The sequence below is a fragment of the Neoarius graeffei genome, chromosome 23 (assembly GCF_027579695.1).
Source record: "Neoarius graeffei isolate fNeoGra1 chromosome 23, fNeoGra1.pri, whole genome shotgun sequence".
NCBI lineage: Eukaryota > Metazoa > Chordata > Actinopteri > Siluriformes > Ariidae > Neoarius > Neoarius graeffei.
This window is the reverse complement of record NC_083591.1, coordinates 47,331,019-47,344,119: the sequence shown is the minus strand read 5'-3', so window position 1 is coordinate 47,344,119 and position 13,101 is coordinate 47,331,019. Positions and strand designations below refer to the sequence as shown.

At 43.6% G+C, this 13,101-nt stretch overlaps 1 protein-coding gene across 2 annotated transcripts in view; it reads right to left on the bottom strand.

The window, feature by feature from the left end:
- Positions 1–6,675, bottom strand: part of LOC132871786 (BTB/POZ domain-containing protein 2) — a 29,389-nt gene extending 22,714 nt beyond the window's left edge. For both annotated transcript variants that reach the window (XM_060906291.1, XM_060906292.1), the window contains exon 1: positions 6,108–6,675. In XM_060906291.1, the coding sequence (XP_060762274.1) occupies positions 6,108–6,652 (545 nt within the window). In that variant the 5' untranslated portion in view covers positions 6,653–6,675. The remainder of the gene's footprint in view (positions 1–6,107) is intronic.
- Positions 6,676–13,101: the final 6,426 nt, after the last annotated feature.

Genomic DNA, 13,101 nt, shown 5'->3' with positions numbered 1-13,101 from the left:
GATGGCCTTGTGCAAAATTACCCTTCTGGATGAGTGTGTAAAGGGACATTCTTTCATATTAAAAAAATAAAATAAAATTTGGTCCAGGATATGCACTTTAATGTTATCATTTCTATAGTAACAATGTCCACCAGGACCTGTATGACAGGTGTCCCACCAAAACTGATTTCATTTAAAAAAACAAAAAATTCGCTCATAAAATGTCTTATATTTTTGAACTTTCATAAGGTGGAGGGCAGCAATGGTGGCTCAACGCTCTGGGCTACTGATCTGAAACTTATTGGTTCAAGTCCCAACACTGACAAGCTGCCACTGTTGGGCCCTTGAGCAAGGCCCTTAAAGTGCATATCCAGGGATGAGAATGAGAAATTGTATTTTCAGCTGAAAATTTAATCGGGGGTCTGGGGGCCATCGGCCCCCAGCCAGGTCCAGGGTGGAGCCTGGTCGGGGGTCCAGGGGGCCGAAGGCCCCCGGAAGCTAATGAGTTTTATATATTTTAGACCACTAGAAATGGTCTCAGATTGCTCAGTTGAATAATATTTTCAGTCCAAAGAAGCTTGAGTTTTGGACACTAATAAACAAAAATAGTCTCAATAATGCTCAGCTAAAAAGAATTTTTAACTTCATGCTAGAATGGGTACGGAGCCGTAGAGGGGACATGGTGAATAAAAAAAATAATAAAGCGTGGGAACGACTTATAAGGCGTGTGCACGAGATATTAATGCGCGCGCACGAGTTATAACCCGTGCGCACGCTTTGCGTTAAGGCGTGCGCTCGGGTAGTTAAAAGTGAGGGGACGAGTTACAAATCGTTCCCTCGCTTTCATTAAGGCGTGCGCTCAAGTTATAAAGGCGTGCGCACGGGTTATTAAAAAGTGAGGGAACGTCTTAAAACGCGTTCCCTCGGTTTATATCCAAGGCGTAGGAATGATATCCTATGTCGTTACCTCAAGAGAGTTCTGAGAGAGAATGGGCTTCGCCGTCGTAGTTTTTCTGACCTAAACTCTCTTGAGGTGTCTCAGAATTATAATAAAGCCATGTTGGGATGCAAGTGCATCGAGGATTTCTGTGTATCTGAGTCCAATACTAAAATATAATGAAATAGCGTCTAGTATTTCCGGAGCTACCATGGTGACCTACAGCCTGTGTGTACGTGTGTGTGTGTGTGTGTGTGTGTGTGTGTGTGTAGGCAACGAGATAAACGAAAACAAGGATATTGTGGGAATATTTTAATAAGTCGAGGGAACGACATAGGATATCATTCCTACGCCTTGGATATAAACCGAGAGAACGCGTTTTAAGATGTTCCCTCACTTTTTAATAACCTGTGCGCACGCCTTTATAACTTGAGCGCACGCCTTAATGAAAGCGAGGGAACGATTTGTAACTCGTCCCCTCACTTTTAACTACCCGAGCGCACGCCTTAACGCAAAGCGTGCGCACGGGTTATAACTCGTGCGCGCGCATTAATATCTCGTGCACACACCTTATAAGTCGTTCCCACGCTTTATTATTTTTTTATTCACCATGTCCCCTCTATTCGCTGTTACATCCTCAATCTCCGGCCTCGTGGAGCGCCATGTTGAATGAGTAAGAAAGCGAAATGCAAAGAACCAATCAGAACGAAGCTTACATGTGACATTTTGGCCTTTCCTATCTATGCTCGTTTACCATTGGTCAAATTGCGATATTTCTCTCTCAACGGCCAATCAAATACAGTGTACGTCCTGAACTGCCGATGTAAACAGAGCCTTGTTCCCGATGGTTGACTGGGTCAACACATACCTAACCCCCCCTAAATATTTTCTCCTCGGATTTAGACGATTCACAAAAATGACCCCTGGGTTGATAAAATCCGCGGAATTCCGCGGAAAATTCCCATCCCTGCATATCCTCGACCAATTTCGGGTTTTTTTTTTATATATGAAAGTATGTCCCTTTACACACTCATCCAGAAGGGTAATTTTGCACAAGGCCATCTGTCTACAGCAGAAAAAATAAAATAACAAATTGTGTCTGGAAAAATCCCAAGGGAGTCTGGAGCCAGATTCGTGACATAACCTGCGGAAGCGCCAGCAGGCTGCGCGAGCTTTGCGCAGTCTCGGTGCACAGCCTGTGTAGACCAAGCGCTCCCATTTCTCTCTCATTGTCCGGTCTTTTGGGAAACGATGAGTACTAATCCCATCAAGATTGGTGTTGCTACACCCTCCTACGATACATCTGTTAACCATTTTAATAATTACGCAATAACGTTGAAGAAATTTGCAGAAAACCACCAGGTCGTTTTCTCATAAACAAACCAGCGCTGACGTAGGATTCAGAAGGAGGCGTCCCGCACGCAACGTCACGAAAATCAATGTTTCCCGGGAAATCCAAATGCCAAGTTTTTTCAGAGGCGGACCAATTCGCCTCAAATGGCTTGATTTCAACTGAATTTTTCTGGTATTGCGCAAGGTAAAAAAATTGCACAAAATGCAAAATGTGACAGATATTTGACCAAAGTTTAATATAAAATAGGAGAATCACATTGATCTTGCTCCTGAATTTACCCAAGATGTGCCCTTTAACCCTCTCTGATCCAAGAGCACTGCATCATGTACCCGTTTGTTGTATGTCGCTCTGGATAATACTAGGGCTGTAACGATACACCCAACTCACGATTCGATTCGTATCGCGATTTTTGACCCACGATTCGATACGCCCACGATTTTTTTTTAAATGTTTTTTTTAAAGTAGTAAATTTGACTTATTAACATTTACTTACTTACATTAACTATTTAATAACAAATAATTCAGACCACTGCAGAGAATGAGTAATATGTATGCAAAAATGAACAAATGTATATCCAAAGATTGTTTTATTTCTCAAAATAATACTGTTGAGCCGGAAGCTCTGTTTTTTTCGGTTCTGAAAAAGTCATTTTTCCAAATCGTGTAAATCCGTTAAGATTTTTTTTTGGGGGGGTGGCTCTCTCACTGTCTCACTCTCATAGGGCCAATGATTTTCTGTGATCGCGGAAAACAGATGGAAATTACGGAATTTTTATGGTGAAACATTGCTCGCGTGTCAAAATGTAACTGCTGCAGAAGGCTTCTGCCCAAGCAGACATGCCTTTCCGGTCAAGTGATTGTGATTGGCTTGTGGCACACCTAGCCAGCCAATGAGCTGCTTGTTTACAGATTCGCTCCCCGTGTCGCAACCAGAATGGCGACCGCTTAAAAGAAATGAATGCTCTGCCAGTGGCGAGTGTGGACGTTGCGTGACTCGCAGAAGATTGTCGCAGGTCGGCGAAAAAACGACTTACTAATAGATATAAAAAAATAAAAGTAATTTAAGTAAGTTTAAAATGTAATTTAAATAAAAAGCAAAGTATTCATAAATTGAAGTTTGGAAGCGCCTCTGTTTTTGGGCTGAGGAGAAGTTTGAAAGGGTGTACCGCGATTCTGCCTTCTTGTATCGCGATACGGATCGTGGCTCTGCGTATCGCGATTTCGATACGCATATCGTTACAGCCCTAGATAATACCATCTGCTCAGTGCCTGTAATGTAACGTCTCCAGTCTTAGTGTTTTGGAACAAATCAGCGTTAAAGCTGCTGGGGTTTTTTTTTCCCCCACCATGGGAGTGTACTCAGTCAGGACAGAGGACTTTTGCTTTGTGGTATCTCTGTAATATAATGAGCAACAGTTTTGTCTTATGAACTCTGACATATAAACAAAAGAGAGGCTAGTCAGGAAATGATTGTTTATACCTGCTATAACATTAGTGATAATAATAATAATAATAATAATAATAATAATAATAATAAACAGACAAAGTGTCATTCTATACAGGAAATTACTGAGGAATGAAACAGTTTTATTAAAAAATATATATAAAATCACACCATGGAAGAGACATGATGCATTTGTTTGTATTGTGGATATTGGCTGGTTATCAGGATCATACAAATAAATAGATTATTCTTAGTCAGAAATACTGAAATTTGCAGATCTGGTGGAGTATCAAACGGCACAAATATTATCCAAAGCAAACAATAATCAACTACCACATGATATTCAAAAACCGTTCACTGAAAGAGAACGGAGTTATAATTGAAGGGGTTTATTTAAATGTAAAATTATAGGGTGCGCACAACCAAGAAAAGTTTTTGTATTTCTGTTTGTGGGATGAAGCGCTGGAACAGTTTAAATGAGGAGCTCAGGGATGTCCAGACATGAAGCGGTTTAAAAAGATGTACAAAAATTTGATTTTTCACAAGGTATAAAGATGAAGGGGATTAATCATAACTGGCTGTTTACTGTGTATCTTTTTATTTTGTTCTTTTTTGAGTCACTGTCCATTTGTTTTGTTTTGATCTTGTTCTTCTCCATTGTGATTATATTAGCATTTTTGCACAAGAATTGCACAGTATTTCTACCTCTATGTTTGCACATTGTTTGTTTGCCTCTCCTTTTTTTTTTTTAAATGTTATCTTCATTTTTCACTCTACCTTTATATTTTGCATTCCATATGCACTTTATTTTATATATATTTATTTATTTATTTTTATATTGGTAAGCATAGTTTGGTCGGGCAGTTGCAAAATAAGAATTTCATTACCCAATAATAAACCGCTGTGTCTGTTATTGTGTATATGACAAATAGAAATCTTGAAATCTTGTGAGCGTGGTATTAGTAGTAAACTTATGTGTAGACATATGGATATACATATATAATTAATTATATGATATAGTCATAGAGAATTGATATCTGAATAGCTGTTGCCTCACAGCAAGAAGGTCCGGGGTCGAGCCCCGTGGCCGGCGATGGCCTTTCTGTGTGGAGTTTGCATGTTCTCCCTGTGTCCGTGTGGGTTTCCTCTGGGTGCTCCGGTTTCCCCCACAGTCCAAAGACATGCAGGTTAGGTTAACTGGTGACTCTAAATTGACCGTAGGTGTGAATGTGAATGGTTGTCTGTGTCTAATGCCGCTTTTCCACTACCAACGCGGCTGAGTTGGGCTGAGTCGAGCTGAGTGGGGCTGTTGGAGTTGCATTTCGACTACAACCGCGCTGAACCGTGCTGGCTGGAAGTGGGTGGACACATTGGGTGGAGTTAGCGAAAGTGGGTGGACGTCACGTGATGTCGTTAGGCGGCGCAAACAGTGACATCAGTGATCTTTTAAGCGGTAGTCTCACGACCCGGATAGTAAACAATAAACATGGAGGACATGGAGTCGTTAGTGTTGCTGGTCTTGGTGCTGTGGCTTGTTGTCACCGACAACGCCAACTGATACTGGCAAGAGCGTATAGATGAGGCGAGGCGCATAAGGCTTCAGAAATTCTCGTAATTCGTAATTCTTCTTCTTCCGGGTTTACAGATCCCAGCATGCTCGCGGGGCATGTGTGGGCATGTGAGGACACTCCTCCTCACCAATCAGTGCACAGGGGAGTGTCTCCTCACGCCCCTAGCCCCACTCGGTTCGGTTTGGCTCGCTTCAGCCCTACTCCAAAACCGTGCGAGTTTTGGGTGCTAAGCAGGGCTGAAGCGAGCCGAGTCGTGCTGCTCTAAGGTAGTCGAAACGCGAGCCGTGTCGGGCTGAAGTGAGCTGAAGCGAGCTGAAAAAGGGTAGTGGAAAAGGGCCATATGTGTCAGCCCTATGATGACCTGGCGACTTGTCCAGGGTGTACCCCGCCTCTCACCCGTAGTCAGCTGGGATAGGCTCCAGCTTGCCTGCGACCCTGTAGAACAGGATAAAGCAGCTAGAGATAATGAGATGAGATTAGACTTTCTAATTTAGTGGCTTTTTACATGTTTTTGTTGCAAATGCTTGTTTTGGCTTTCTTGTTTTCTGCTTATTTATTCATTGTTTGTTTACATGTTCGAAATAAACTATCATCATCATCATCATCATCATCAAATATGGGGTTTGGAAGTGAATTTTTACAGCACTGAGCGTTTTGTTTTTATTTAAATTGCCCTCAACAATAATGCTGAATACCGCGATATATTGCACAACCAATTACCGGAACATACCTACAGTAGCTGCTATGAAAGGTTTAGTGAACAAATGCAGGTGACTTTTAGATAATTTCACAGTAAACACAGTGTTATAGAGTAGTAGTTACCTGTGAGCAGGTATGCGCTGTACTCCCATCCCTTTACCCACCAGAAAGTGAACGTCGCTTAGCACCTCGTTATTGAAGAGAAACGCAAACCTTTCCTTCACAGTACTTTTTGTCGCTTGCCAGTTATACACGGGTTCTCGGTAAACCAGAACCGCTGCTGCAGCCGGAGGGGCAGAAAGTGAGGAGTGGGTCGCAGGGGCCGGCCCTGAATTTGATGCTGGTCCGGTCATGTTCGACGCCACAGCGGCCGCCATTGACCCCCCGACCGCCCCCGCTATCACCGAGCCCTGAGCCACGGCCTGCGGGAGAGAGTTGCGCATATTCGGCGGAAGCCCAGAGGCGACACCGCTGCTTTCGGAGCCGTTAGGCCCCGGCTGAGGATTCGAGCGTCTCGTCGCGCTCTGTGAGTTTCCGGTCGCCCCGATGGATCCTCCGTTGCTCGCTGCTAAAGTGTACGTACTGTTGCTCGGTTGACTGTTACCTAGCGGACCAGGAGAAGGGAAATTTAAACATGGGGCCCGACCGCTGTTGTCTCCAGCAGCCATCTTGAACTACTTCAACTTCTCCCTTCGAGGTCTGTTAAGGTAAACAAGATGTTTTCACACCACCCGTATTCTAACAAGCAGACGATTGGCTAATATTCTTAGTGGCAAGCGGGTCATCGAATGCACAGGTTACTGGTAAATTATCAGCCAATCATAAAGCAGGAGGCGGGATGGCATGAGCCAATCCTAGCGCAGGATTCTGGACTTGCCGGAATACAGTTGGGGAAAATATACAGGGAAGGTCACACAAAGCGTCCTTTATTAATGGGGTTAAAAGTGAAATACAACATGATGTTGGTCAGTTTTTAAATTTGATGTATGAATGAAATGATTGTGATGATAATGTAATTTATTTATAATAAGGCCTACAATATCTGAGCAACAAAATAATAATAATAATAATAATAATAATAATAATAATAATAATAATAATAGGAAGAATAATAAGAAGAAGGGGTGAAAGAAGAAGAAGAAATGACTACCATCACTATCATCATCATCATCAGAATGCATCGGTAGATCTGTGGAACAAAATCAGTCTAAAAGGAGCATGATACCAAATTTCATATCCCCATCCCAAACCACCTTTAATTCCAACATCTCAAATATAAGTATTAGATAAGACATAAGTACTTTAGTCAGTTATTTACAAAGTAATATCATGCAATACTTTTTGTTCAATCAACAAACTGACTGTTGTGACTATATTGTGCAACTAGTGTTCTAAATATACCTGGGCCAACTTCACCTCTCCACACCTGGTACATTTTATTGGCACTGTTTTACGCAAGGATGTCTCATTCTCATCTCATCTCATTATCTCTAGCCGCTTTATCCTGTTCTACAGGGTCGCAGGCAAGCTGGAGCCTATCCCAGCTGACTACGGGCGAAAGGCGGGGTACACCCTGGACAAGTCGCCAGGTCATCACAGGGCTGGCACATAGACACAGACAACCATTCACACTCACATTCACACCTACGGTCAATTTAGAGTCACCAGTTAACCTAACCTGCATGTCTTTGGACTGTGGGGGAAACCGGAGCACCCAGAGGAAACCCACGCGGACACGGGGAGGACATGCAAACTCCGCACAGAAAGGCCCTCGCCGGCCACGGGACTCAAACCCGGACCTTCCTGCTGTGAGGCGACAGCGCTAACCACTACACCACCATGCTGCCCAGCAGCAAAATATAAAAAGGAAAAAAAGATAAGGCAGTGAAGGAGTAGTGCAAAAAGTACTAAGTATATATATAAAAAAGTATATACAGTATAAAATAGATAAACTACAAATTTAAAGATAAAATTAACAAATTTGCATAAATTAACAGGTTTGCAGATATACAATTAACATAAGTGTATTACGCAGGTGGTATTACACATGCAAGTATTGTACAGGTAATATTACCAGTATTACACAAGTAATATTTGCTATTTACTTGATTGTTGATTATTCACTGTAGTTGTTACAATATGTTTATTTCTATTGATATACACGCTATTTAGGGTGGCACGGTGGTGTAGTGGTTAGCACTGTCGCCTCACAGCAAGAAGGTCCTGGGTTCGAGGCCGGCAAGAGCCTTTCTGTGTAGAGTTTGCATGTTGTCTGTGTGGGTTTCCTCCGGGTGCTCCAGTTTCCCCTACAGTCCGAAGCAGGTTAGGTTAATTGGTGGCTCTAAATTGACCATAGGTGTGAGTGTGAATGGTTGTTTGTCTCTGGCAAACACCCTGCAATGACCTGGCGACTTGTCCAGGGTGTACCCCGCCTCTCACCCATCCATAGTCAGCTGGGATAGGCTCCAGCTTGCCTGCGACCCTGTAGAACAGGATAAGCAGCTGCAGATATTGGATGGATACCCGTTATTTAATTATAATTTAACCCTGAGCCTGTGGAGCCCCTAAAGTCCCATGAGGTTTTTAGGGAGTGTTTATTCTCACCTGGGTTCAACTGGGCAGCTATTCGGCTATTTACAGACAATTAGGGTTAGGATGTAAATAGCATTGTTGACCACGGACACCTGGGTGTTTTCCTTGTTTTGTTTTTTTAAGCAACAAAGTTCAACAAATCTCAAACCAGTTCGCAGGGTTTCCGCCGGACCTGGCAACACTGCACCCTGGCCCAGGTGGTTTTTCTGATGATAGTTTTACTGCCGCCTTCAGGAGTAAAAGGAAACATCCGGACTGCATCACTTACTGCAGCAGCTGCTCTTTGTTCAGTACAGTGGCAGTCGGAAAGACTCTCTGATAATGTTTTCTTACATTTTTTTTTTAAATTTGTAAATATTTGTATACTGGGTAAAATCTAAGGTCCCCCCCTCCCCCCATTACACCCAATGACTTTATCCAGACTAGTAGCATATAGTGCTGCTATTAATTGTCTTGTCTGGGTTTCTACAGCGTTTTAGCCTAATTGTGTAGCGTTTATAATTGATTTATAATTATGATGTATGTATTTAGGCGGCACGGTGGTGTAGTGGTTAGCGCTGTTGCCTCACAGCAAGAAGGTCCTGGGTTCGAGCCCCGTGGCCGGTGAGGGCCTTTCTGTGCGGAGTTTGCATGTTCTCCCCGTGTCCGCGTGGGTTTCCTCCGGGTGCTCCGGTTTCCCCCACAGTCCAAAGACATGCAGGTTAGGTTAACTGGTGACTCTAAATTGACCGTAGGTGTGAATGTGAGTGTGAATGGTTGTCTGTGTCTATGTATCAGCCCTGTGATGACCTGGCGACTTGTCCAGGGTGTACCCCGCTTTTCGCCCGTATAGCTGGGATAGGCTCCAGCTTGCCTGCGACCCTGTAGAACAGGATAAAGCGGCTAGAGATAATGAGATGTATGTATTTATATACAGGCCTGTATATAGGCTATTTCACAATCTCAAAATATGAATGAATGAATGAATGAATGAAAGACAGTTTATGACATGAAGAGTGTAATATAGGCCTAATAATGTAATAAATTTGTTGTGGGGTTGTTGTTTCCCCCCTTCTTAAACGTAATAAGTTCTCACTTGTAGTCTCCCATTGTGATTCAGCTCATGCGGGTTTCCGGAAGCCCCCGGCTGATGTGGGCGGGAGACAGTGAGCGCGAGAAAACTCCGCTGCCCGCCCGCGCGCCCCTCCGCTGCGTGTCGTCTCGGGCCGTGACGTCACAGCGGTATAAGCTGAGCTGTCCCCGCCGCGCCGGTGCTGAAAACAAGATGGCTGTGCGCGTGCGGGCGGAGGACTGATGACGGCACGAGCTTTTCCGAGACGTCCCGAACAGAGCAACGGAGAAAACCGCACGCGCAGCTGAGAGGAGAAACTAAACGCAGAAGCTTTTGGAGCCGAAAATCCTCAAACACAAAAGGAGTCGGGGGCAGGAGCGCGTGCGTGCTTGTGTGTGTGTGTGTGTGTGTGTGTGTGAGTGCGTGCTGATCGTGGGGCGTGTGTATAACCGGACATCACCGAATCACAGCACGTCCAGGCTGTCCCGTTCTCGACCGGTGATCTGGTAGAGGACAGCAGAGGACAGCAAAAATAATAATAAAAATAAAAATAAAATAAAAAAAACCCCACACCGACTCTAAGAAGCGATGTCACTTCTGTGTGTTGGGGGTGAGTTCGAAAATAGTTCTAATTCAATTCAGTTTCTGCATGTGAGTGTGTGTCATAAAATATGTATTCCAGTGTCCTGCTCAAGTTTGTTAGTCCACTATTTATTTATTTACATTCCTATTGCACAATTCTTCCCCCCCTTCTATAGCTCTTTTGTATGCCTTTATATACAAGTTGCCTTCATAAATAATTACTGCTAGTTTAGAGTGCGCTCTGGGCTAATTAAGACTTGAGTCATGATCTCAATGGATTGAAAAAGCTACTTTTGTTGTTGTTGTTGTTTCATCTGAATTCCTTCGATTTTGTTGTTGATTGTTTTTCCTGTGGTGGTGGGTTTTTTTTAGTCCCAGTCATTAAGGTTAATTTATTAACCTTAATGACTCACATCTGTGAATCAGCCTCTTATACTCAAATGGAGCTCGTGATAGTTTGCCGCAGCGTTCATTCATTCATTCGTTCGTTCGTTCGTTCGTTCGTACCATCGATATTCCTGTGGCTCTGGGAATATTGAGTCAGAAAAGGAGAGGTGCGGCAGCACTGTTGTAGGTGAAACCCGTCTCTCTCTCTCTCTCTCTCTCTCTCTCTCTCTCTCTCTCCGCGGCCGCGAGGGAATCCCGTGGGCGGCTGGTCTGTGCGCGCGCTTCCAGATCGCCATTCACGTATTTAAAAAAAAAAAACCTTCACGCACTTTTCCCTGCTTCATTCACGAAATCACACTGCAGCGGTGTTTAAGCAGAAGCTGCTGGTTTGGGATCAAATTAAACTTTTACACTATGCCCTGAGGATGGAGTGAGGGTCTGTGAAGGTTTGAAGTCATTCAGGTCATTCATTAGTGCATTATTTCTGGCAGGTTTTGTTTTGTTTGTTTTTGTTTGTTTATTTGTTTGTTTGTTTTTGTTTGTTTTTCTCCAAAAGAAAACCCCATCCATGTTGGGTCTGAAATCAGCCCTAAATATAGTGCAGCAAATTCAGACTACTGCAGTAGTTTTGTGTTTAAAAGCAGCCTAGCAGGTATTTAAAAAAAGCCCATTTTGCTGAAGGAAATGGTAGAATGAGTAGAGCTCGTGTCTCTTTCAGACACGTTTTGAATGTGTAGTAGTTCCGCTTGTCACTCAGCTAATTTTGATTTTGGTCCTGATATAAAACACGTTATTCGATCCACGTTCGCTGGATATGAGCAATCGTGCGCTCTGATTGGCTACTCTACTACTAGGATATCAGCTCATATACCGTGAGTAGAGAAAAACAAAACGGCGGAGCGTGTTGCTGAACCAACTGACGGCGAAATAAAAACTACTCGAAAACAAAACCCTCCAAAAATACAAAAAAAGCAACAAAATATGTAAAAGTATTTGATGGTAAGAATGTATCTCTGTATTTTTCCATCCATCCATCCATCCATCCATTATCTGTCGCCACTTTATACTGTCCTACAGGGTCGCAGGCAAGCTGGAGCCTATCCCAGCTGACTACGGGCGAAAGGCGGGGTACACCCTGGACAAGTCACCAGGTCATCACAGGGCTGACACATAGACACAGACAACCATTCACACACACATTTACACTTACGGTCAATTTAGAGTCACCAGTTAACCTAACCTGCATGTCTTTGGACTGTGGGGGAAACCGGAGCACCCGGAGGAAACCCACGCGGACACGGGGAGAGCATGCAAACTCCACACAGAAAGGCCCTCGCCGGCCCCGGGGCTCGAACCCAGGACCTTCTTGCTGTGAGGTGACAGCGCTAACCACTACACCACCGTGCCGCCCTGACCTATTATTATTATTATTATTATTATTATTATTATAGCATTTTTCACAAATTGCTCCTGTCATTTCGCCAGTTTGTTTACATTCTAAGTGGAAATGATTTTGTTGGACGTTTTGTTTCGAGATTTTATTTATCGAATTTGCAAAAAATAAAAATAAAACTGCTCTGTTTCTGAAAATCCAGTGAATGTGGATAGAATAAAGCAGTTATTCCACTCAATCTCGTTGTGCATGGCTTATAGCCAACTCCGCGCTATGCACCTCGTCAGCTATCAGCTCATGTACGACTTGATTTTGTGGAATAAACTGTTAAGTATCACAATACCTGTCAGCAAAACAATACCATCAGCTATAAATAGCTTTTGTGCTTTACAAGGGGCACATACTGTATGTATAATTTATTCTGTAGGCAGCACTGCCTATTTATTTTATCCTAGCACCCTGTAGGCCACTTGGCCTGTCAGTTTCCAGCCTCTTACGACAGTGTCTCATACGACTTCGTCAACAGCCAGCTTGCTAGGCCAGTTGCAGCTTCCCCATTCACACCTATGGGCAATTTAGCGTAGCCAGTTAACCTAACTGCATGTCTTTGGAAACAGGGAGAACATGCAAACTCCACATGGAAAGGCCCCAGTCAGCTGCCGGGCTCAAACCCAGAACGTCCTTGCTGTGAGGCGACAGTGCTGCACCACTATGCCACCAGCACTTCCTATACAATGCCAAAATAGCACGTGCAGTTTGAGTCGTGAGTAGGCAGCGCCACTGCCTCATGACTCCAGAGCCGCCGGTTCGATCCTGTGCTCAGGTTACTGTCTGTATGGAGTTTTAAGTGTTCCTCCAGAGTCTGTGTGGGTTTCGTCCAAGTGCTCCGGTTTCCTCCCACCTCCCCAAAAACATGACAAGTGTGAATGTGTGCTTGAGATGTACTAACGGCTTCCCATCCAGGGTCCATTTGTGCCTCACTTCCAGCGTTCACAGAACCATCACAATTATCCATGACTAAGATAAAGTTGAGTCATCTATAGCTATAATGCAATATTATTGTGATGTTTCAGTACATTAAAGGAGAACTGAAGGCAAATTTTTTATCATCA